Genomic DNA, 22,783 nt, shown 5'->3' on the forward strand with positions numbered 1-22,783 from the left:
CCACACACCACCATGTCTGGCTAATTATTGTATTTTTAGTAGAGATGGGGGTTTCATCATGTTGGCTAGGCTGGTCTTGAACTCCTGACCTCAAGTGATCTGCCCACCTCGAACTTCCAAAGTGCTGGGATTACAGGGATGAGCCACCACATCCGGCCTTCCTCCCAGACTTTTGACATGTCTATTTATTGACCCAAATGCAATGTTTTGACCCAAGCAGCAGCAGCTTGTTTATTTGCCTGTCAATGTTTTCAAGGAATACCCTTTGCATAGCTGCTTTTATGCCCTGAGAGTTCGGAGTTAGTCAAAACTAAGGCAATCCTCTTGTGTCATTCCTTCACTCTTATCCCCTCTGCAGACAAGTCAAACAGATAAACACAATTTTCTGAGAACAAGGTCTGCTCTGCCCTCTCTGGGACCAGGTACTCACACTGAGAACACAGACTGCCATCTTTCAGACTCCTGCCACACTAAAGTTGGTGGGGGTAAGGCTGAGGGAAAATACCACAAAGCTCTCCTACTGCACTTAAGTCATCATTTTCTTGATTCAGCATTTGTTTGAAACTTTGGCTATTTTCTAGAGACTGACAAAGTTGATTCTGACCATCTTTGCTCATTTTTTTCATATTTCTATGCAAGAACAGGCCCTTGGAGCTTCTTACTCTGCAATTTTCTTTTTCTTTTTTCTTTTTGAGACAGGCTCTTGCTCTGTTGTCCAGAATGTACTGCAGTAGTACAATCATAGCTCACTGCAGTCTCGAACTCCTGGGCTCAAGTGATCCTCCCACCCTCAGACTCCTGAGTAGCTGGGACTACAGGCACATGCCACCATGCCCAGCTAATTTTTTAATTTTTATTTTGTGTAGAGACAGTATCTTCCTATGTTGCCCAGGCTGGTCTCAAACTCATGGCCTCAAGTGATCCTTCTGCCTTGGCCTCCCAAAGCACTGGGATTACAGTTGTAAGCCACTATGCCTGACTCAAAGAATATTTTTTGATTTAGAGATTATTTTATTTATTTATTACTTATTTAGAGATTATTCATCATTTAGAGATTGCCATTTAACTTCAGTAAGAGTTCCATTTGCATGTGATATTTTTTAGTTTTGGAGAAAGGAAATAGTGGAAAAATGGATTCATCTCCAATCCTTTGGACTAAAATTCAGATAGTTTAAACTCTAGTCTCAACTTCATTTAATTTGGAACTGCATGATGTGGTGTCAGATTTGGGTTCAAATCCAGTTCTCTTGCTGTGTAACCTTGGGAAATTTACCCAGCATCTGAGTTGTTTCTTCATGTGTGCAGTGGAGACGGTAATACCAAGATGAAGATTTCATGAGATGTCTGGCGTAGACAACTCTTTCTCAGAGTGGATGCAGTTAACAGTTGGATGCTGAATTTTTTTTTTTTTTTTGAGACGGAGTCTCGCTCTGTCCCCCAGGCTGGAGTGCAGTGGCCAGATCTCAGCTCACTGCAAGCTCCGCCTCCCAGGTTCATGCCATTCTCCTGCCTCAGCCTCCCGAGTAGCTGGGACTACAGGCGCCCGCCACCTCGCCCGGCTAGTGTTTTGTATTTTTTAGTAGAGACGGGGTTTCACCGTGTCAGCCAGGATGGTCTCGATCTCCTGACCTCGTGATCCGCCCGTCTCGGCCTCCCAAAGTGCTGGGATTACAGGCTTGAGCCACCGCGCCCGGCCTGGATGCTGAATTTACAAGAGTATGGATTTCATAAAAAGAGCATAAATTTCATTATATGATCTATATTCCAGAAGATATAGGCCGGGCGCGATGGCTCACGCCTGTAATCCCAGCACTTTGGGAAGCTAAGGTGGATCACTTGAGGTCAGGCGTTCGAGACCAACCTGGCAAACATGGTGAAACCCTGTCACTATTAAAAATACAAAAATTAGCCAGGCGTGGTGGTGGGTGCCTGTAATCCCAGCTCCTTGGGAGGCTGAGGCACGAGAATCACTTGAACCCAGGAGGCAGAAGTTGCAGTGAGCGGATATCGTGCCACTGCACTCCAGCCTGGGTGACAGAGTGAGACTCCGTCCCAAAAAAAATAAAAAAAGAAAAGAAAAGAAAATGTACTGAACATGTGCTATGCAGGCATGTTAGAAAGTGAGCATCTAAAGATGAGTAAGACAGTGCCCCTCTTCTCAAGTGGGAGATAGGACAATTACAAGATGGAGTAACGAAGACCAACATGTACTGAGGAACAGAGGGAGGGTATAGTACCCAAACTGGGAAGTCAGGAAAGCTTCCCAGAAGTTGTGTTTAAGCTATGTTTGAAGGGGGAGAAAGCATTTCATTGATTTTGTTTGAAAAACATTGAAAAAAACCCCTTCAAACCCTAAGTTCTGTAGCTGCCTCTGTTACAGGAAAGGGGTCCCAATCCAGACCTCAAGAGAGGGTTCTTGGCCGGGCGCGGTGGCTCAAGCCTGTAATCCCAGCACTTTGGGAGGCCGAGACGGGCGGATCACAAGGTCAGGAGATCAAGACCATCCTGGCTAACACGGTGAAACCCCGTCTCTACTAAATAATACAAAAACCTAGCCGGGCGAGGTGGCGGGCGTCTGTAGTCCCAGCTACTCGGGAGGCTCAGGCAGGAGAATGGCGTGAACCCGGGAGGCGGAGCTTGCAGTGAGCTGAGATCCGGCCACTGCACTCCAGTCTGGGCGACAAAGCGAGACTCTGTCTCAACAAAAAAAAAAAAAAAAAAAAAGAGAGGGTTCTTGGATTTTGTGCAAGAAAGAATTTAGGGCGAGTCTGCAGTGCAAAATAAAAGCAAGTTTATTAAGAAAGTAAAGTGGTGAAAGTACAACTACTACATAGGCAGAGTAGGGCGCTCCTGAAAGTAAGAGGAGGAATGCGTCCACCCTAGGTACAATGCTTGTATATATAGGGAGATGTGCTCTGCTACAAGAGTTTGTGATAAAGGATTAATTTTCTTTTTATATATGTGTGTGTGTATATGTATATGTGTGTGTGTGTATATATGTGTGTGTATGTATATATATATAGAGAGAGAGAGAGAGTTGGAGTCTTGCTCTGTTGCCTAGGCTGGAGTGCAGTGGCACGATCTTGGCTCACTGCAACTTCCGCCTCCCAGATCCAAGCGATTCTACTGTCTCACCCTCCTGAGTAGCTGGGATTACAGGTGCCCACCACCATGTCCAGCTAATTTTTGTATTTTTAGTAGAGACAGGATTTCGCCTTGTTGGCCAGGCTGGTCTTGAACTCCTGACCTCAGGTGATCCGCCCACCTAGGCCTCACAAAGTGCTGGGATTACAGGCATGAGCCACCGCGCCTGGCCTTAATTACTATATTTTGCAAGAATCAATATTATTATTATTATTATTATTTTTTTGAGATGGAGTCTGGCTCTGTCGCCCAGGCTGGGGTGCAGTGGCCGGATCTCAGCTCACTGCAAGCTCCGCCTCCTGGGTTTACACGATTCTCCTGCCTCAGTCTCCCAAGTAGCTGGGACTACAGGCGCCCGCCACCTCGCCCAGCTAGTTTTTTGTATTTTTTAGTAGAGACGGGGTTTTACCGTGTTAGCCAGGATGGTCTCGATTTCCTGACCTCGTGATCCGCCCGTCTCGGCCTCCCAAAGTGCTGGGATTACAGGCTTGAGCCACCGCGCCCGGCCTAAGAATCAATATTATTATCTTTAAAGCAAAATTAGGAATTCCTTCGTTCTCCAGATATCGGGATATCTGGAAACTCCCAAGTCTGGGTGTGCTTAGTAAACATTATTAATTTGTTCCCTTAACCTTAAACATCTAGAAGCTAGGAATACCTTAATTTCTGGGAATGCAGCCCAGCAAACCCCAGCCTCATTTTCCTAGCCCTCATTCAAAATGGAGTCGCTCTGGTTCAAACACCTCTGACATATCTCCCCCCTCCCTTTACAAGAGGACCCTTAATCCTAAGGGTTGCAGAGGGACCAAGATCCATATTCTGTAACTTCTTCAGGCTGAATAGGGGCAATGATATTCCTGCTTAAATGTTAGGGTCTCTTGCATTTAGGGTAGAGTGAAGCTCAGTCAGAAAGTGTTGGTATGGTGAAGGTCATTCATAACTCCAAGTTCTGACGAAAGGTGATATCTGGAAGATTAATACGTGTCCAATTTAAGAAAGCATTGAGTGAGCTTATCTTGCATTCCTACACAAAGAGACAACCGCAATATATTCCACAACAGCAAAGCAAAATAAGTAAAATCATTCCAAGTAAACTAAACAGGAAGGCTGTCCAAGAATTGGGCAGTTGTTGGAACCAAGCCAATATAGGGTCGCCTAACATTACATCAATGGCAGATATGAGTGTCTAAAGCTTTCATAGCCTGGGTAATATTACATGAATAGTCTGGAACATACATACAACATTTGGTTTTGATCAAAGCACAAGGTCCCTCTTGGGCAGCTGTTAAAATGTCCACACACCCAATAGTTTGTTTGATTATGTAGAGAGGCAAAGTCTGTGCCCACTCAGTAAATCAGTTACTCACTCCATAATTCCAACTTAAACCCAAAAGTAGAATGCTAATCCGTATCTTTATGTTACCCATCCCTTTCATATCCTCTGAACAGTAGTCGGAGGTCAGTGATTGGCTCACACGAATAAACAGGATCAGTCTCTTGTGTTCTGTCGGCTTGTGGGACTTCATAAGAGACAGGTTTGGCCGGGCGCGGTGGCTCAAGCCTGTAATCCCAGCACTTTGGGAGGCCGAGACAGGTGGATCACAAGGTCAGGAGATCGAGACCATCCTGGCTAACACGGTGAAACCCCGTCTCTACTAAAAAATACAAAAAACTAGCCGGGCGTGGTGGCGGGCGCCTATAGTCCCAGCTACTCGGACTGAGGCTGAGGCAGGAGAATGGCGTGAACCCTGGAGGCGGAGCTTGCAGTGAGCTGAGACCCGGCCACTGCACTCCAGCCTGGGCGACAGAGCGAGACTCCGTCTCAAAAAAAAAAAAAAAAAAAAAAAAAAAACAGAGACAGGTTTAATTCGAGATAGGTGAACCCAGCTGCTTATTCCCAGAAGTTTAACTGCAGTTGGGGTACTAAGGAGACTTTGATAGGGTCCCTTCCATTTTGGGGAAAGTTGATCTGCTGGGAATCCTTCCTTCCAAGTTTATAATAGGACCCAATCTCCCAACTGAGTTGTAACAAAATTCTCTTCCTTAGTGGGGGAAGGGAGTCTTTGATTTCCACATTCAAGGAGTGCCTTTTGCACTTGCCCTAAGTTGATCACACAATTCTGTTGCTTGAAAGTATCTATATCTATTAGGAAGTCAGTAGTTAAGAAAAGCCTTCCATACATTATTTCAAAAATGACTGAGTTGCAGATTTCCCTTAGGGGTCAGTCCAGCTTGTAATAAAGCTACAGGTAATAAAGACAGCCAGGTTTCTGATGTTTCTTGGAATAGTTTAGAAAGAGTCCTTTTTAGAGTTTGATTAACTCTTTCTACTTTCCCTAAGACTGTGGTCTCCACGCTGAGTGAAGGCGGTACTGAATTCCTAGGGCTGAAGATATGTTTTGGGTAACTGTCGCTGTGAAAGATGGGCCATTATCGCTCTGTAAACTCTTAGGCAGCCCAAATCTAGGAATTATTCCCTTTAGTAGGAGTTTAGAAATGCCTCTGACACATCTACTGGACACAAAGCCATGAGCAGGCACGATAAGCTGGAAGGTTTAGACCAAATGGATCATTTCTGAGCCTGGATATTGGATGGAGCCAACACATCTTAATGAGATTTTCCCAGCTGGATGTCATTATTTATGAAGCACTCATTGGAATATATTAATACAAATAATCACTGATGCTGTAAGCAAGGTTTAGTCAAATGTGCTTAAACTATCACCCAAAAGTGGCTGAAGACCATCTCTCAACTTTTCCAACATGAGTCATACTCTATTCAGCTGTATTCATATTTTAAGGACCCACATGAAAGAACAAATACAAGGTGGTGTCAGTGGAGATGTACCAATACAGGTTTGGGGCCCAGGCATTGGTATTAACAAATAATAATTGTAGTAAAGTACACATACAATTTATCATTCTAACTTTTTTGTTTTGTTTTGTTTTTTTGGTTTTTAGGAGATGGGGATCTTGCTATGCTGCCCAGACTGGAGTGCAGCAGCTATTCACAAACAGGATAATAGCACACTGCAGCCTTGAACTTCTGGGCTCAAACGATCCTCCTGCCTCAGCGGGGCTAAGATGCACACCACTGTGCTCAGCTTAACCATTTAAAAATATATATTCAGTAGTGTTAAGTGCATTCACATTGTTGTGCAACCAATTTCCAGAACTCTTTCCATCTTGCAAAACTGAAACTCTATACCCATTAAACAACTCCCCAATCCCCCTTCTCCCCAGCCCCTGGCAACCACCTTTCTTCTTTCTGTCTCTATGAATTTGACTACTCTAGATACCTAATATAAGTGGAATCATACAGTATTTGTCTTTTTGTGACTGGCTTATTTCACTTAGCATCATGTCCTCAAGGTTCCTCCATGTTGTAGAATGAACTTTCTTCTTTAAGGTTGAATAATGTCCCACTGTAGGTATATACCACATTTTGTTTATCTATTCTTCTGTGGATGGACACTTGGGTTGCTTCCACCTTTCGGCTATTGTGAATAATGCTACTATGAACATGAGCATACGAGCATCTTTTCAAGTCTCTGCTTTCAATTCCTTTGAGTATATGCCCTAAAGTGGAATTGGTGGACTCTATGGTAATTTGATTTTAAATTTTTTGAGGCAATTCTAGATTGTTTTCTATAGTGGCTACACCATTTTACATTTCCACCAAGAGTACACAAGGGTTACAATTTCTCTATATCCTTGCCAACATTTTCTTTTCTGTTTTTTTGTTTTAGAGACAGGGTATCGCTCTGTTGCTCAGGCTGGAGTGCAGTGGCGTGATCATAGCTCACTGTAACCTCAAACTCCTGGGCCAAGCAATCCTCCTGCCTCAGACTCCTGAGTAGCTAGGACTACAGGTGACTGGTTTTTTGATAGTAGCCATCCTAATGGTATGAGGTGGTATCTCATTCTGGTTTTGATTTGCATTTCCCTTATTATTAGTGATAGGCAGTCATAATTAACTCCTTTATTATGCACAGGCCAAGTTGAGAACACAGTTTAAGGGATGTACAAACACAAAGTTCTGAACAGTAATCTCTAGGCGACAGTTCCTGCCTCCCTTCTAAATAAAAGTCTGTCTCTGTGATGACATTATTATTATTATACTTTAAGTTCTGGGGTACATGTGCAGAATGTGCAGGTTTGTTACATAGGTATACATGTGCCATGGTGGTTTGCTGCACCCATCAACTTGTCATCTATATTAGGTATTTCTCCTAATGCTATCCCTCCCCCAACCTCCCACCCCCGACAGGCCCCAGTGTGTGATGCTCCCCTCCCTGTGTCCATGTGTTCTCATTTTTCAACTCTCATTTAGGAGTGAGAAGATGCAGTGTTTGATTTTCTGTTCCTGTGTTAGTTTGCTGAGAATGATGGTTTCCAGCTTCATCCATGTCCCTGGAAAGGACATGAACTGATCCTTTTTTATGGCTGCATTGTATTCCATGGTGTATATGTGCCACATTTTCCTTATCCAGTCTATCACTGATGGGCATTTGGGTTCATTCCAAGTCTTTGCCATTTCTTTTCTTTCTTTCTTTTTTTTTTTTTTTTGAGACGGAGTTTCGCTCTGTCGCCCAGGCTGGAGTGCAGTGGCACCATCTCGGCTCACTGCAAGCTCCACCTCCTGGGTTCACGCCATTCTCCTGCCTCAGCCTCCTGAGTAGCTGGGACTGCAGGCGCCCGCCACCACGCCCGGCTAATTTTTTGTATTTTTAGTAGAGACGGGGTTTCACCGTGTTAGCCAGGATGGTCTCGATCTCCTGACCTCGTGATCTGCCTGCCTCAGCCTCTCAAAGTGCTGAGATTACAGGCGTGAGCCACCGTGCCCGGCCTTGCCATTTCTTTAAGAATGTTGAATATTGTCCCCACTCTCTTCTGGCTTGTAGGGTTTCTGCTGAGAGATCCGCTGTTAGTCTGATGGGCTTCCCTTTGTGGGTAACCCGACCTTTCTCCTGGCTGTCCTTAACATTTTTTCTTTCATTTCAACCTTGGTGAATCTGACAATTGTGTGTCTTGAGGTTGCTCTTCTTGAGGAATATCTTTGTGGTGTTCTCTGTATTTCCTGAATTTGAATGTTGGTCTGTCTTGGTAGGTTGGGGAAGTTCTCCTGGATAATATCCTGAAGAGTGTTTTCCAACTTGGTTCCAGTCTCCCTGTCACTTTCAGGTACACCAATCAAATACAGATTTGGTCTTTTCACATAGTCCCATATTTCTTGGAGGCTTTGTTCGTTTCTTTTCACTCCTTTTTTCTCTAATCATGTCTTCTCGCTTTATGTCATTGAGTTGATCTTCCATCTCTGATATCCTTTCTTCTGCTTGATCGATTTGGCTGTTGATACTTGTGTATGCTTCACAAAGTTCTCGTGCGGTGTTTTTCAGCTCCATCAGGTCATTTATGTTCTTCTCTAAGCTGGTTATTCCAGTTAGCAATTCGTCTTTTTTTCCAGGTTCTTAGCTTCCTTGCATTGGGTTAGAACACGCTCCTTTAGCTCGGAGGAGTTTGTTATTACCCACCTTCTGAAGCCTACTTCTGTCAATTCATCAAACTCATTCTCCATCCAGTTTTGTTCCCTTGCTGGCGAGGAGTTGTGATCCTTTGGAAGAGAAGAGGTTCTGGTTTTTGGAGTTTTCAGCCTTTTTGCGCTGGTTTCTCCCTATCTTCGTGGATTTATCTACCTTTGGTCTTTGATGTTGGTGATGTTAATACTATTCCTTTCTGTTTGTTAGTTTTCCTTCTAACAGTCAGGGCCCTCTGCTACAGGTCTGCTGGAGTTTGCTGGAGGTCCACTCCACACCCTGCTTGCCTGGGTATCACCAGCGGAGGCTCAGTTGGAAATGCAGGAATCACCTCCCTTCTGCGTTGATCTCGCTGGGAGCTGCAGATTGGAGCTGTTCCTATTTCGCCATCTTGCCAGCTACCTCCCTCTGTGATGATTGAGTGTCAACTTGATTGGATTGAAGGATGCAAAGTATTGTTCCCGGGTGTGTCTGTGAGAGTGTTGCCAACAATACCCTCCATTTGAGTCAGTGGACTGGGAGAGGCAGACCCACCCTCAATCTCGGTGGGCACCATTTAATCTGCTGCCAGCATGGCTAGAATAAAGCAGGCAGAAGAACGTGGAAGGACGTCACTTCCTGAGTCTTCTGGCCTTCATCTTTCTCCTGTGCTGGATGCTTCCTGCCCTGGAACATTGGACTTGGTTCTTCAGCTTTTAGACTCTTGGACTTTGGCCACATTGAAGGCTGCACTGTTGGCTTCCCAACTTTTGAGGTTTTGGGACATGGGCTGACTTCCTTGCTCCTCAGCTTGCAGATGGTCTATTGTGGGACTTCATCTTTTGATCGTGTGAGTCAATATTCCTTAATAAACTCCCCCTTCCCCTTTTTTTTGAGACAGAGTCTTGCTCTGCTGCCCAGGCTGGAGTGCAGTGGCTCGATCTCGGCTCACTGCAATCTCCGCCTCCCGGGTTCAAGTGATTCTCCTGCCTCAGCCTCCCGAGTAGCTGGGATTACAGGTGCATGCCACACCACCATGCCCGGCTAATTTTTGTATTTTTAGTAGAGACAGGGTTTCATGTTGGCCAGGCTGGTGTTGAACTCCTGGCCTCAAAGTGATCTACCCACCTGGGCCTCCCAAAGTGCTGGGATTATAGGTGTGAGCTACTGTGCCCAGCCTAAACTCCCCTTCATATACACATCTATCCTATTAGTTCTGTTCCTCTACAGAACCCTAATATACAGTGTCCCCACCTAAATTCTACATTCACAGATTAAAGGTAGATTAAACTCCTTCCTCTTTAGGAAGTCTGCTCAGCTCCTCTAGGGAAGTATCTCTCTCATTAGGACTCTTCTCCAAGCAATCTAGATGTCAGGAAGCAAACCTAGTGAGCACGAACTACAGCAGGGGTGTCCAATCTTTTGGTTTCCCTGGGCCACATTGGAAGAATTGTCTTGGGCCACCCATAAAGTACCCTAACACTAATGATAGCTGATGGGCTAAAAAATGATCAGAAAAAAACTCATAATGTTTTAATTAAGTTTATGAATTTGTGTTTGGCTGCATTCAAAGCCATCTTGGGTTGCATGCGGCCCATGGGCTGCGGGTTGGATAAGCTTGAACTACAGTATGGTTTCAAGGGAGTAATTTGCATCTACACTTGAAATGTAATCCATAGGGAATTTGCAGCTAAATAGGAAACCTGTAGGCACGACCCTGGAATAAACTTCAGTAAATTGCTTCACTTTTCTATGGCAGGTTTCTTCAGCAGTCAAAATGAACGGGCTGATTTAAATGGTACCTAAGGTCCTTTTGGCTTTGACTTTCTGTTGTAACAGCATACTATTATAGTTGCTGACCTCATTCTTGCTCAGAATTGGGCTGAACCCATGTAAATCAAGACCTCGAGGCTGGGCACGGCGGCTCACGCCTGTAATCCCAGCACAAGACAGGTGGATCACCTGAGGTCAGGAATTTGAGACCAGGCTTGTCAACGTGGTGAAACCCTGTCTATACTAAAAATACAAGAATTAGCCAGGCGTGGGGTGGCATTTGCCTGTAGTCTCAGCTACTCGGGAGGCTGAGACATGAGAATCGCTTGGACTCGGGAGGTGGAGGCTGCAGTGAGCCAAGATTGCCCCACTGCACTTCAGCCTGGGCGACAATGCAAGACTCCGTCTCAAAAAAAAAAAAAAAAAAAATCTTATTAACATATTGGTTCCGATATGGTTTGGATCTTTGTCCCCACCCAAATCTCATGTTCAATTGTAATTCCCAATGTTGGAGGTGGGGCCTGGTGTGAAATGACTGGATGGGGGCAGGTTTCTCATGAATGGTTTAGTACCATCCCTTTGGCACTGTCCTTGCGATAGTGAGTTATCGTGAGATTTGATCATTGAAAAGTGTGTGGCAACTCCCCCAGCCTTTTTGCTCCTGCTCTGGCCATGTAATGTGCTTGCTCCCCCTTTGCCTTCCACCATGATTGTAAGTTTCCTGAGGCCTCCCCAAAAGCTGAGTAGATGCCAGCATCATGCTTCCTGTACACCCTGCAGAACTGTGAGCCAATTAAATCCCTCTTCTTTATAAATTACCCAATCTCAGGTATTTCTTTACAGCAATGCAAGAACGGTCTAATAGAGTTCTAAGTGCATCCTTTCTAAAAAATATTTCAATGCATATTAAGCAATTTGTAGTTATAATGGCCTCCACCAGCATTTCCTAGCTTCTTCAGAAATCTGACTGCAGAACATCCTCCATTTCAACTGATTTTAGTTCACCACCAAATCCAGATATAAAAATATTATCTACTCAAATTTAAGTACATCTTTAATATTTTGCATAATAGAACAATACAGCAGGAAAGACTACTAAGGTAATTTAGTCTAATACACTCTACTTAGTATAAAGAAATATGTTCAGAGAGGTTCAGGTGACACCTATGGTCATATAGTTAGACAGAAACAGAGCAAGGGCTAAGTGTCAGATCTCTTTACTCCCTGTGCAGTGTTTCTACTCCATGTTTGCAAATGAGCTGCTGTCTAGTTTCATATAACTTGATAATCTGCCAGGGTAATTTTCAAATCAAGTTTTTATTACCAAAAGGAAATTACCTAGTCAAGGAATGTTCACTGTCTGGGACGAAAGGTAGATCAATTGTTGCAAACAGTCATTTATCTACTCATCTTGGTTGTTGTGACTCACCTAATGGGTAACATTAAGAATGAGGGACCATGTATAGATTCCTAGAAGAATATATCCCAATCCAGAAATACTTAAAGAAACTGTCCCATCAAACTGTCCTTAGGACAATATGAAATTTAAATGAATTTAACTATAACTTCAAAATGGAATATCCTAATTTTGCAATTCTAGTTTAGTGTTTAAAACTCACTCCTCTTTAGATGGTAATCAAAAACTCAGAATTTAGATTGTAAAAGTTTATTGATATGGTCAAAAAGCAAACAGCCAGACATTTGGTTATCTTTGCCACTACAATGTGTCTTTCTGAATTGTATCTTAAAAATGCATAACAAATGATATTTAAACCATTACTAGAAAAGTAAATGAAGAGTCTACTTAAGGCACTTCATATGAAAGCTAATTCAAAATTTTCACAAAAGTAACACTATTTTATAAGTGTAGTAAATTAGCTTTCCACACATTTTAGCCGGAATGCTGCCTTTCTCCTTACAGAAGAATGTGCTCTTAAAGGGAGAAAAAGCAAATACAAAAAACTGTCATTCTGTCAATGTTCATGTCAAATTATCTGGAACTATACAGATTACATGGCAGTAGTATTCCTGTGGTGAATCTGTACAAATCAGGGCATCTTCATACAAGTCTCATAAGAACCATAGCATAGATTTGGCCTGAGACAAGTACAAGAATAGCAGGTAAGGAATTCAGAATCTCACAATTTACAGGTGAGTAATTAACAAAAAGTGGCTGCTCCATTAAAGAGTAAAAGGTCAACCATATCCCCTCATCCATGAAATCTAGTAATGAAAAACAAAAAAACCCACATAAAATATTTCTTCTAAGGCTACTATATCCATCTCTTTCTGCAAACCACATGGCAGGGTTATTAGAAGGTAAATAGCAGGTGGCAGTCATAGTATCTTTTTAATGTAATACTTGTAAGATTTCCTTAAAATTATTTTTTCACAATTACAATTATCCTATTTCCACAACAGTGGCATTTCAGGTTACTCTTCACAACTATGGGGAGGTTATAGTTAGATATAATGATAACCATGAAAACATTCTTCACAGAAATTTGGTTAGCACATATGGTTACTTCCACCGACAAAAAAAAAAAAAAAGACAAAATTAAAAAAAAAAATCCCTTCAAATTTGTACTTTGTTTCTCCACCTAAAGGAAGAGAATAAAGACAAAATAACAGCAAAACACAGAACAGCTTTCGAGAAACGCTTAATTTCTATATACAGGCAACACCTCAGTATTTTATGATTTTCCTTTCCCATTCTAAGGGAGTCCTTTTCTTTTTTTTTGAGATGGAGTTTCGCTCTATTGCCAGGCTGGAGTGCAGTGGTGTGATCTTGGCTCACTGCAACTTCCATCTCCTGAGTTCAAGTGATTCTCGTGCCTCAGCCTCCCGTGTAGCTGGGATTACAGGCGCCCACCACCACACCCAGCTAATTTTTGTACTTTTAGTAGAGATGGGGTTTCACCATGTTGGCCAGGATAGTCTCGAACTTCTGACCTCATGATCCGCCTGCCTCAGCCTCCCAAAGTGCTGAGATTACAGGCGTAAGCCACCACACCTGGCCAGGGAGTCCTTTTCTAACTTAGCCTATTTTTCTCTTAGGTACAAATGGAATAAGTGACAAACTCTAATTTGCAGAAACATTTTAGACCATGTATAAGTCACACCGATTTTAGCACTAAGTTATATTTTTATCACAGATGGGTCACCTTAAAAGAAAACTAAGGAGATGGGATGAATCTGAAATCTTTCTAAATACAAGGTAGTTAACACCATACTCAAGCAGAAATCATAATCCTGTATTTAGAGATACTTTTTTTTTTTCTGAGACAGAATCTCACTCTGTCACTCAGGCTGGAGTGCAGTAGCATGATCTTGGCTCACTGCAATCTCCGCCTCCCAGGTTTAAGCAAGTCTCATGCCTTAGCCTCCCAAGTAGCTAGGATTACAGGCATGAGCCACCAAGCCCAGCTAATTTTCATATTTTTAGTAGAGACGGGGTTTTGCCTTGTTGGCCAGGCTGGTCTCTAACTCCTGGCCTCAAGCAATCCACCTGCCTTGGCCTCCCAATAGATGTCCTTTTTCATGTTCACAGCTATCGAGAAGTATAGACATTGCTGGTGTGGTAGCTCACACATGTCATCCTCGCACTTTGGGAGACTGAGGTGGGCAGATCACTTGAGCCCAGGAGTTCAAAACCAGCCTGAACAACTTGGCGAAACCCTGTCTCTACTAAAAATCCAAAAATTAGCCTGACATGGTGGTGCACACCTGTAAATCCCAGCTACTTGGGAAGCTGAGGCAGAAGAATCGCTTAAACCTGGGAGGCAGAGTTTGCAGTCAGCCGAGCTCACGCCACTGCACTTCAACCTGTGTGACACAGCGAGACCCTGTCTCAAAAAAACAACAAAACAAAACAAAACAAAAAATCACAGCACTGTATTTCAGTAGGAAATAGGCAAGGAGGAGGAGAAATGACTGTCTTTTCGAGGGCTAGACGTGTGCTCTAAAGAATGGTGTTCCATTTTCAGAAGACCACGTGGCACATATAATTTCTCTACCCAAAAGGAAAGATGCGTAAAGTATACACATCCACGCAAAGATGGAAAAGCTAAGAATGAATTCCTGATGTAGTTACCTGTAACAGGCATATGTGGGAACACCTGGTCAGGACTTACTTTCCCCATCTTTGGATAAGGCAATATAAAATCAGATGACCAAGTTAACTGAAGTAGTTTTGAGCTTTGTGCTAACTAAAACAAAGTAGTAGTTTTACAATTTTTATAATATACTTAATTCTACTAAATTAAATGTTCCATAAAGTTCACTGGGAAGAGAAGGTTAAGAGGATAATCATTTTCAAATACCTCATGATTTTGACAGAGAATTGTTTGTTAAGGCACTACACATCTTCTTTGGTTAAATGATTAACTATTTAAATCACTTGAAAAAAAGAGGTAATACAAAATACACAAGTTGCATTCTTCTTTTCAAACACACACAGTTTTCATTTTTCAATTTCCAGTACTCCAGTGTCAACATATCTCTGGGACCTTTTTAACTCATCAGAAAGCTGAAACAAAAATATATACCAATCTATTAGTCTCTGAAAGAAAAGTAGGCTTTACTTTTAATCAATAAGCAGTATGTTGGTTTTAACAGATAAAAGAGCATTTTGGTACGTACGAGATAATCTTTGGGTATCAATAACAAAAAGTGAGAAACACTGAGAGACCCATTAGTCTTATGACAAAATGAAATAGAACAACCCTCAAGCTAAACTATCTCCCGAAAAGAGACACTAACTAATAATTTTATTTTTTTGTTTTTTTAGAGATGGGGTCTCACTATGTTGCCCAGTCTGGTCTGGGACTCCCAGGCTCAAGTGATCATCCTGCCTTAGCCTTCTGAGTAGCTGGGACTACAGGCACACAACACTGCTACTGAATCAACGCTGCTGATCAAATAATTAACAGAAGTCCCAGCAAAATTACCCTCACATCCCAATTAGTATTCTGTAGAGGATAAATTATTATAATTATTATTTTTGAGATGGGGTCTCACTCTATTACTCAGACTGGAGTGCAGTGGCACTCTATTTCTTAAAAAAAGTAGAGGTGAGAAGTTTTTAAAAACATTTTAAAAAATCATTTCTTCTTCAAAAGGAAGTATAGTATACAGACAAGGAGCTATGTGAATAAATAATGGCATAAAATGTTCTAATCATTATGTATTATAGAGATATCTAGAATCAACTAGGTATGGCAAAATAAACCTAAAAGATGTTCCTGAGAAATCACATACTAATATTGTCCATTATACTATAATTAATTTTTATATGGAACATATCTGAATTACAGCTGTCTGGGCATGGTGGCTGGCTAATGCCTATAATCCCAGCCCTCTGGGAGGCTGAGCAGGAGAACCGCTTGAGGCCAGAAGTTCAAGACCAGCCTGGATAACATAGCAAGACCCTGTCTTTACAAAAAATAAAAATATTAGCTGGGTGTAGTCATGTGCAACTGTAGTCCTAGCCTCTTGGGAAGCTGAGGTGAAATGATGGCTTGAGCTCAGGAGTTCAAGGTTACAATGAGCTATGAACACATCATTACACTTCGGCCTGAGTGACAGAGTGAGACCCTATCTCTGAAAATAAATGAATAGGCCGGGCTCAGTGGCTCGCGCCTATAATCCCAGCACTTTGGAAGGATGAGGCAGGTGGATCACTTGAGGTCAGGAGTTCGAGACCTGATCAACATGGTGAAACCCTGTTGATACTAAAAATACAAAATTAGCTGGGTATGGTGGCACACGCCTGTAATCTCAGCTACTTGGTAGGCTGAGGTAGGAGAATTGCTTGAACCCGGGAAGCAGAGGTTGTAGTGAGTCGAGATTGCGCCATTGCACTCCAGTCTGGGCAACAAGAACAAAACTCCATCTCAAAAATAAATAAATAATAAATAAAAAAATAGATGAATAGAAGATAAAATAGTTTGGAAGCAAAGCAAAAAGAACAATATTATAAAGCAATATCAACTCTAATCATTCCAAGTATTGGTAATCACTATATAAATAAAAAAGAAGAATCATACCTGTATGGGTAGCCATGATATTTAGATCTAAAAATAGAGAGCATCCAACTGAAGAATAATACAACGAGTCCAATACCAGCCACACACATTACTGCAGAAAAATAAAAGGAGAGTAAAATGAGCAGGTTGAATATAATAAATAACCAGGGCAGTCTACACTTTCAGAGAGTGAAAAGGAAGGGGTATACATTATTGATAAATCTAAACTTTTCAACAATTTTCATCGCCATTTCTTGATCTTCAGGAATCTGCCTTCCCCTTTAATTTGCTCCATTACAATGTAATAGAGTAACTCCTTCACATAATTATGCAATTCAAATGTATGGAATAATGAATTCCTTTAAAGCCATCACACTGAAGGGTTTACTGTTAGAAACACTGTCTTACTATTGACAAGAAAATCACCCATTTTGTTTTTTGGGTTTTTTTTTTTTTTTTTTTTTGAGACAGGGTCTTGCTCTGTTGCCCAGGCTGAAGTGCAGTGGCACAATCACAGCTCACTGCAGTCTCAACCTCCTGGGCTCAAGCACTCCTCCCACTATAGCCTCTCGAGTAGCTGGGACTACAGATGTGTGCCACCATGCCTGGCTAATTTTTTAATTTTTTTGAGAAAATGGTCTCACTACATTGCCCAGGCTGGTGTTGATTTCCTGGGCTCAAGTGATCTTCCTGCTTCAGCCTCCCAAAGAGCTGGGATTACAGGCATAAACCACTGTGCCTGGCTTACTTATTTATTGAACTTTAAAACCCCTAAAAGTGGCCTTGTAGTATTATTGATAAATATTAACTTAAACATCTGATGACTTCACTGTGATAGCCTCACTTGAAAATACTTTATTCACGCACAGGTAACTACACAGCCTTATATTATGTAACTCAATCAACATGGATTTCTTATTTGAATAATGAGAAAAAAAAATCTGATCCCAAACCCTAGATTCATAGCTCTCTCCACTAATCCCACATGTCATGTTCTACATTAGCACAGCAGTTATTAAAGTGAACTACAAATACTAATCCCCAAATGCTCAAGTATGGATTGCCATGACGTGAGGCTCTTTGACTCCCTGGACTAAAACTGGCTAAGAAATATAGAGACAGGGATGTAGGAAAGCATGTGTCCAACAGCAAAGGAAGCTCTAGGGCGGGGTGTCCAATCTTTTGGCTTCCCAGGGCCGCACTGGAAGAAGAGCTGTCCTGGGCCACACACAAAATACACTAATACTAATGAAAACTGATGAGCTGAAAAAAAAAAAAAAAAAAAAAAAAATCGCAAAAAAAACCACCTCATAATGTTTTAAGGAAGTTTACAAATTTGTGTTGGGCCGCATGTGGCCCACAGACTGGACAAGCTTGTTCTAGGGAAACTTACTTAGTGAATGATAAGAAAATCAACTTTCAGTCGGGTGCTGTGGCTCACGCCTGTAATTCCAGCACTTTGGGAGGCCGAGGCAGGTGGATCACGAGGTCAGGAGCTCAAGACCAGCCTGGCCAAGATGATGAAGCCCTGTCTCTACTAAAAACTACGAAAAAAATTAACCAGGCATGGTGGCAGGCACCTGTAATCCCAGCTACTTGGGAGGCTGATGCAGCAGAATCGCTTGAACCTGGGCGGCAAAGTTGCAGTGAGCCAAGATCACGCCACTGCACTCCAGACTGGGCGAAAAAGTGAGAGTCTGTCTCAAAAAAAAAAAAAAAAAAAAAAGAAAAAAAAAAAAGAAAAGAAAATCAACTTTCAGTTTTGTTTTACTTATGGAACAATTCTTTTGCCTTTTCTAATTTTCACACAATATGACTAGGGGCTAATGTGTAAATGTTAAACAATATTTCTCTAATTCTTTTCCCATTTACAAAAAAGAAGTGCAGCTTGCTGCCAATGCTCATTTAATTTTACATAATCATGCTCTTTGAGGCCGAAGTAAATCTGATTTTCTTTTTTTTTTTTTTTTTTTTTGAGACGGAGTCTCGCTCTGTCACCCAGGCTGGAGTGCAGTGGCCGGATCTCAGCTCACTGCAAGCTCCGCCTCCCGGGTTCACGCCATTCTCCTGCCTCAGCCTCCCGAGTAGTTGGGACTACAGGCGCCCGCCACCGCGCCCGGCTAGTTTTTTGTATTTTTTAGTAGAGATGGGGTTTCACCGTGTTAGCCAGGATGGTCTCGATCTCCTGACCTTGTGATCCGCCCGTCTCGACCTCCCAAAGTGCTGGGATTACAGGCTTGAGCCACCGCGCCCGGCCTTTTTTTTTTTTTTTTTGAGACGGAGTCTCGCTCTGTCGCCCAGGCTGGAGTGCAGTGGCTGCATCTCAGCTCACTGCAAGCTCCGCCTCCCGGGTCTACGCCATTCTTCTGCCTCAGCCTCCCGAGTAGCTGGGACTACAGGCGCCCGCCACCTCACCCGGCTAGTTTTTTGTATTTTTTAGTAGAGACGGGGTTTCACCGTATTAGCCAGGCTGGTCTCGATCTCCTGACCTTGTGATCTGTCCGTCTCGGCCTCCCAAACTGCTGGGATTACAGGCTTGAGCCACCGCGCCCGGCCGTAAATCTGATTTTCAATGTTAAAACAGAAAAACTGTTGTTGGAGTTATTACTAAACAGAACATCAGAATCATCTGAATCATCAGAATTGTCTATTTCAGAAAAATTGAATTCATCAAATGAATCTCTGGCCAACAACTGTTCGAGAATGGTGTAAACATTACACGTGGAATGCTACATTTTCTAGGATTTGACATTTTCAGTGATCAATAATTACTATATTTTATAAATGGAAATACCACTATAATAGAAATACAAATTGAATGATATCTAGTATATTACTCTATTTACAGCAATCTGTTTTCAGTAGTGGTAGTGGATCACTTGAACCCAGTGATATCTGACATATCAATTTTATTTCCAAAGTTGATATACTAGAGTGGATGTGAAAATAATAATTAAAGCAAGATATTTTGCGGCAGAGTTATCTCAGGGTAAACACTGCAGCCACAAGCACTGCTGGTGAGTATTCTCAGGGCAAATGGGAAAAGGGTTAACTTAACCAAAGAAGTGAAAGAACTCTATGATGAAAACTATAAAACACTGCTGAAAGAAATTGAAGAGGACATCAAAAAATGGAAAGATGTTCCATGTTCATGGACTGGAAGAATCGATGTTGTTAAGATGTCCATACTATCCAAAGCAATCTACAGATTCAATGCAATCCCTATCAAAATACCAATGACAACTTCACAGAAATAGAAAAAATAAAATTTATATGAAATCACAAAAGACCAATAGTCAAAGCGATCCTAAGCAAAAAGAACAAAACTGGAGGAATCATATTACTTGACTTCAAATTATACTATAGAGTTACAGTAACCAAAACAGCATGGTACTGGCATAAAAACAGACATACAGACCAATGGGAGAGGAGAGAGAACTCAGAAACAAACCCATACACCTACAGTGAACTCATTTTCGACAAAGGTGCCAAGAACATACACTGGGGAAAACACAGTCTCTTCAATAAAAGGTGCCAGGAGAACTGGATATCCATAGGCAGAACAAAACTAGACCCCTATCTCTTGCCATATAGAAAAATCAAGTCAAAATGGATTAAAGACTTAAATCTAAGACTGTAAACCATATATATATTTAATATATATTTATATATTTAATATATATTTATATATTTATTTATATATTTATTTATATATTAATATATATATATTTAAAGACAGATTCTTGCTCTGTTGCTCAGGCTGGAGTGCAGTGGCATGATCTTGGCTCACTGCAACGTCCACTTCCTGGGTCAAGCGATCCTCCTGCCTCAGCCTCCCAAGTAGCTGGGACTACAGGCACATGCCACCACGCCCGGCTAATTTTTGTATTTTTAGTAGAGACAGGGTTTCACCATGTTGGCCAGGCTGGTCTCAAACTCCTGGCCTCAAGTGATCTGCCCGCCTTGGCCTCCCAAAGCGTTGGGATTACAGGCAATCTACACATTGTCCAGCCTAAGATTGCAAACTATTAATATGAAACAACTACAAGAAAATATTGGGGAAACTCTCCAGGACATTAGTCTGGTAAAAAATTCCTTGAATAACACCCCAGAAGCACAGGCAACCAAAGCAAAAATGGACAAATGAGATCACATCAAGTTTAAAAGCTGCTGCAGAGCAAAGGATACAATCAACAAAGTGAGGAGTCAATCCACAGAATGGGAGAAAATATTTGCACAGTACTCATCTGACAAGGGGTTAATAACCAGAATATAAAAGGAGCTCAAACAACTCTACAGGAAAAAAATCTAATAACCTGATAAAAAAAAAAAAAAAACAAAATAATTCAATAGACGTTTCTCAAAAGAAGACATACAAATGGCAAATAGGCATAAAAAAGCTACTCAACATCACTGATCATCAGAGAAATGCAAATAAAACTGCAATGAGATATCTATCATCTCACCCCAGCTAAAATGGCTTATATCCAAAAGACAAGCAATAATAAATGCTGGTGAGGATGTGGAAAAAAGGGAACCCTTGTACACCGTTGGTGGGAATGTAAGTTAGTACAACCGCTAAGAAGAACAGTTTGGAGGTTCCTCAAAAAACTAAAAATTGAGCTACCATATGATCCAGCAATCCCACTACTTGGGTATATACCCATAGAAAAATAAATCAGTATACCAAAGAGATATCTGTACTCCCATGTTTGTTGCAGCACTGTTCCCAATAGCCAACATTTTGAAGCAACCTAAGTGTCCATCAACAGATGAACGGATAAAGAAAACGTGGTACATATATAAAATGGAGTACTATTCAGTCATAAAAAAATAAGATCCTGTCACGTGCAATAACAGGGAACTGGAAATTATTATTATTACTGAGATGGAGTCTCGTTCTGTCACCCAGGCTGGAGTGCAGTGGCACCAGCTCATCTTACTGCAACCTCTGCCTTCCAGGTTCAAACAATTCTCCTGCCTCAGCCTCCCAAGTAGCTGGGATTACAGGCATGCACCACTACGCCCAGCTAATCTTTGTATTTTAGTAGATACAGGGTTTTACCACGTTGGCCAGGGTAGTCTAGAACTTCTGACCTCAAATAATCTGCCCACCTTGGTCTCCCAAAGTGCTGGGATTACAGGAGTGAGCCACCATGCCCAGCCTTGGAAATCATTAAGTGAAATAATTCAGGTACAGAAAAAAAAAAAAATCACATGTTCTCACTTATTTGTGGGATCAAAAAATCAAAACAATTGAACTCATGGACACAGAGAGTAGAAGGATGGTTACCAGAGGCTGGGAAGGGTAGTTGGGGAATGCCGGGGGAGGTACGAATGGCTAATGTGTACAAAAAAAATAGAATAAAAAAGACCTACTATTTGATAGCACAACAGGATAACTACAGTCAATAAAAATTTAATTGTACCTTTTGAAATAACTAAAAAAGTATAATTGGATTGTTTATGACACAAAGGATAAATACTTGAAGGATGGATACCACAGTCTCCGTGATGTGACTATTACACATTGCATGACTATATCAAAACATCTCATGTACTCCATAAATATATACACCGAGTATGTACCCACAAAAATTAAAATATTTTTTCTGAGTATTAACACATGCTCAGTGTAGACAAGTTAGCCTTTTATTCTCTAAGAAAATGTACTCATAGACTGGGTGTGATAGCTCATGCCTGTAAATCACAGCATTTGGGGAGGCCAAGGCAGAAGGATTGCTTGAGCCCAGGAGTTCAAGACCAGCCTGGACAATGTAGCGAGGCCCCATTTCTACCAAAAATTACCCAGGTGTGGAGGTGCATGCCTGTAGTCCCACCAGTAGGGAGGCTGAGGTGGGAGGATCACCTGAGCCAGGGAGGTCAAAGCTGCAGTGAGTTATGATCTCTCCACAGCACTCCAGCATGGGCGACAGAGTGAGACCCTGTCTCAAATTTAAAAAAAAGAAAAAGAAAATATGCACATACATATATATAGCATCACTCTGTATATATTTGTATCCTCCTCTTTTCATACATCTAAAAGTGCTTAGAGCAGTTCCCAGAACATGCTAAAGAAACATCTATTAATTTGTGATCATTTTGTTAGGTAAGAAATTTAGATCAAATTGTCACTATTTCAGTATATGTTGCCAAAGTGTTTAACAATTTAAGTTCATGTCAGCAGTGTACTTTGATGGCCTTTTCCCAAGAATAAACACTGAAACAGGCAATTTTTTAAAAGTCAGGCAGAGTCTACAGCCATAGCACCCTGAATGCGCCTGATCTCGTAAAAAGTCAGGCAGTGAAAGGATGTATACTGAC

General features: G+C 41.8%; 2 protein-coding genes across 40 annotated transcripts in view; one reads left to right on the forward strand and one right to left on the reverse strand.

Annotated features, from left to right (window-relative positions):
- The window catches only part of LOC126946324 (cytochrome c oxidase subunit 7B, mitochondrial), a 1,159,743-nt gene that overhangs the window by 1,074,790 nt on the left and 62,170 nt on the right, over positions 1 to 22,783 (forward strand). Inside the window, exon 1 of one of the 39 annotated variants that reach the window (XM_050776478.1) lies at positions 482 to 485. The exons of the other annotated variants lie outside the window; for them this stretch is intronic. The gene's annotated coding sequence lies outside the window, so the exon portion shown is untranslated. Of the gene's footprint in view, positions 1 to 481; positions 486 to 22,783 lie in introns of those variants that run through there. 39 annotated transcript variants of the gene reach the window in all.
- MAGT1 (magnesium transporter 1) overlaps positions 12,084 to 22,783 on the reverse strand; it is a 62,717-nt gene continuing 52,017 nt past the window's right edge. Inside the window, exons 9-10 of the mRNA XM_050776382.1 lie at positions 16,481 to 16,571; positions 12,084 to 14,961 (exon numbers count right to left, since the gene is read on the reverse strand). Of these exons, the coding sequence (XP_050632339.1) occupies positions 14,946 to 14,961; positions 16,481 to 16,571 (107 nt within the window). The 3' untranslated portion in view covers positions 12,084 to 14,945. The remainder of the gene's footprint in view (positions 14,962 to 16,480; positions 16,572 to 22,783) is intronic.

Source organism: Macaca thibetana, chromosome X (assembly GCF_024542745.1).
Source record: "Macaca thibetana thibetana isolate TM-01 chromosome X, ASM2454274v1, whole genome shotgun sequence".
NCBI classification, from domain to species: domain Eukaryota; kingdom Metazoa; phylum Chordata; class Mammalia; order Primates; family Cercopithecidae; genus Macaca; species Macaca thibetana.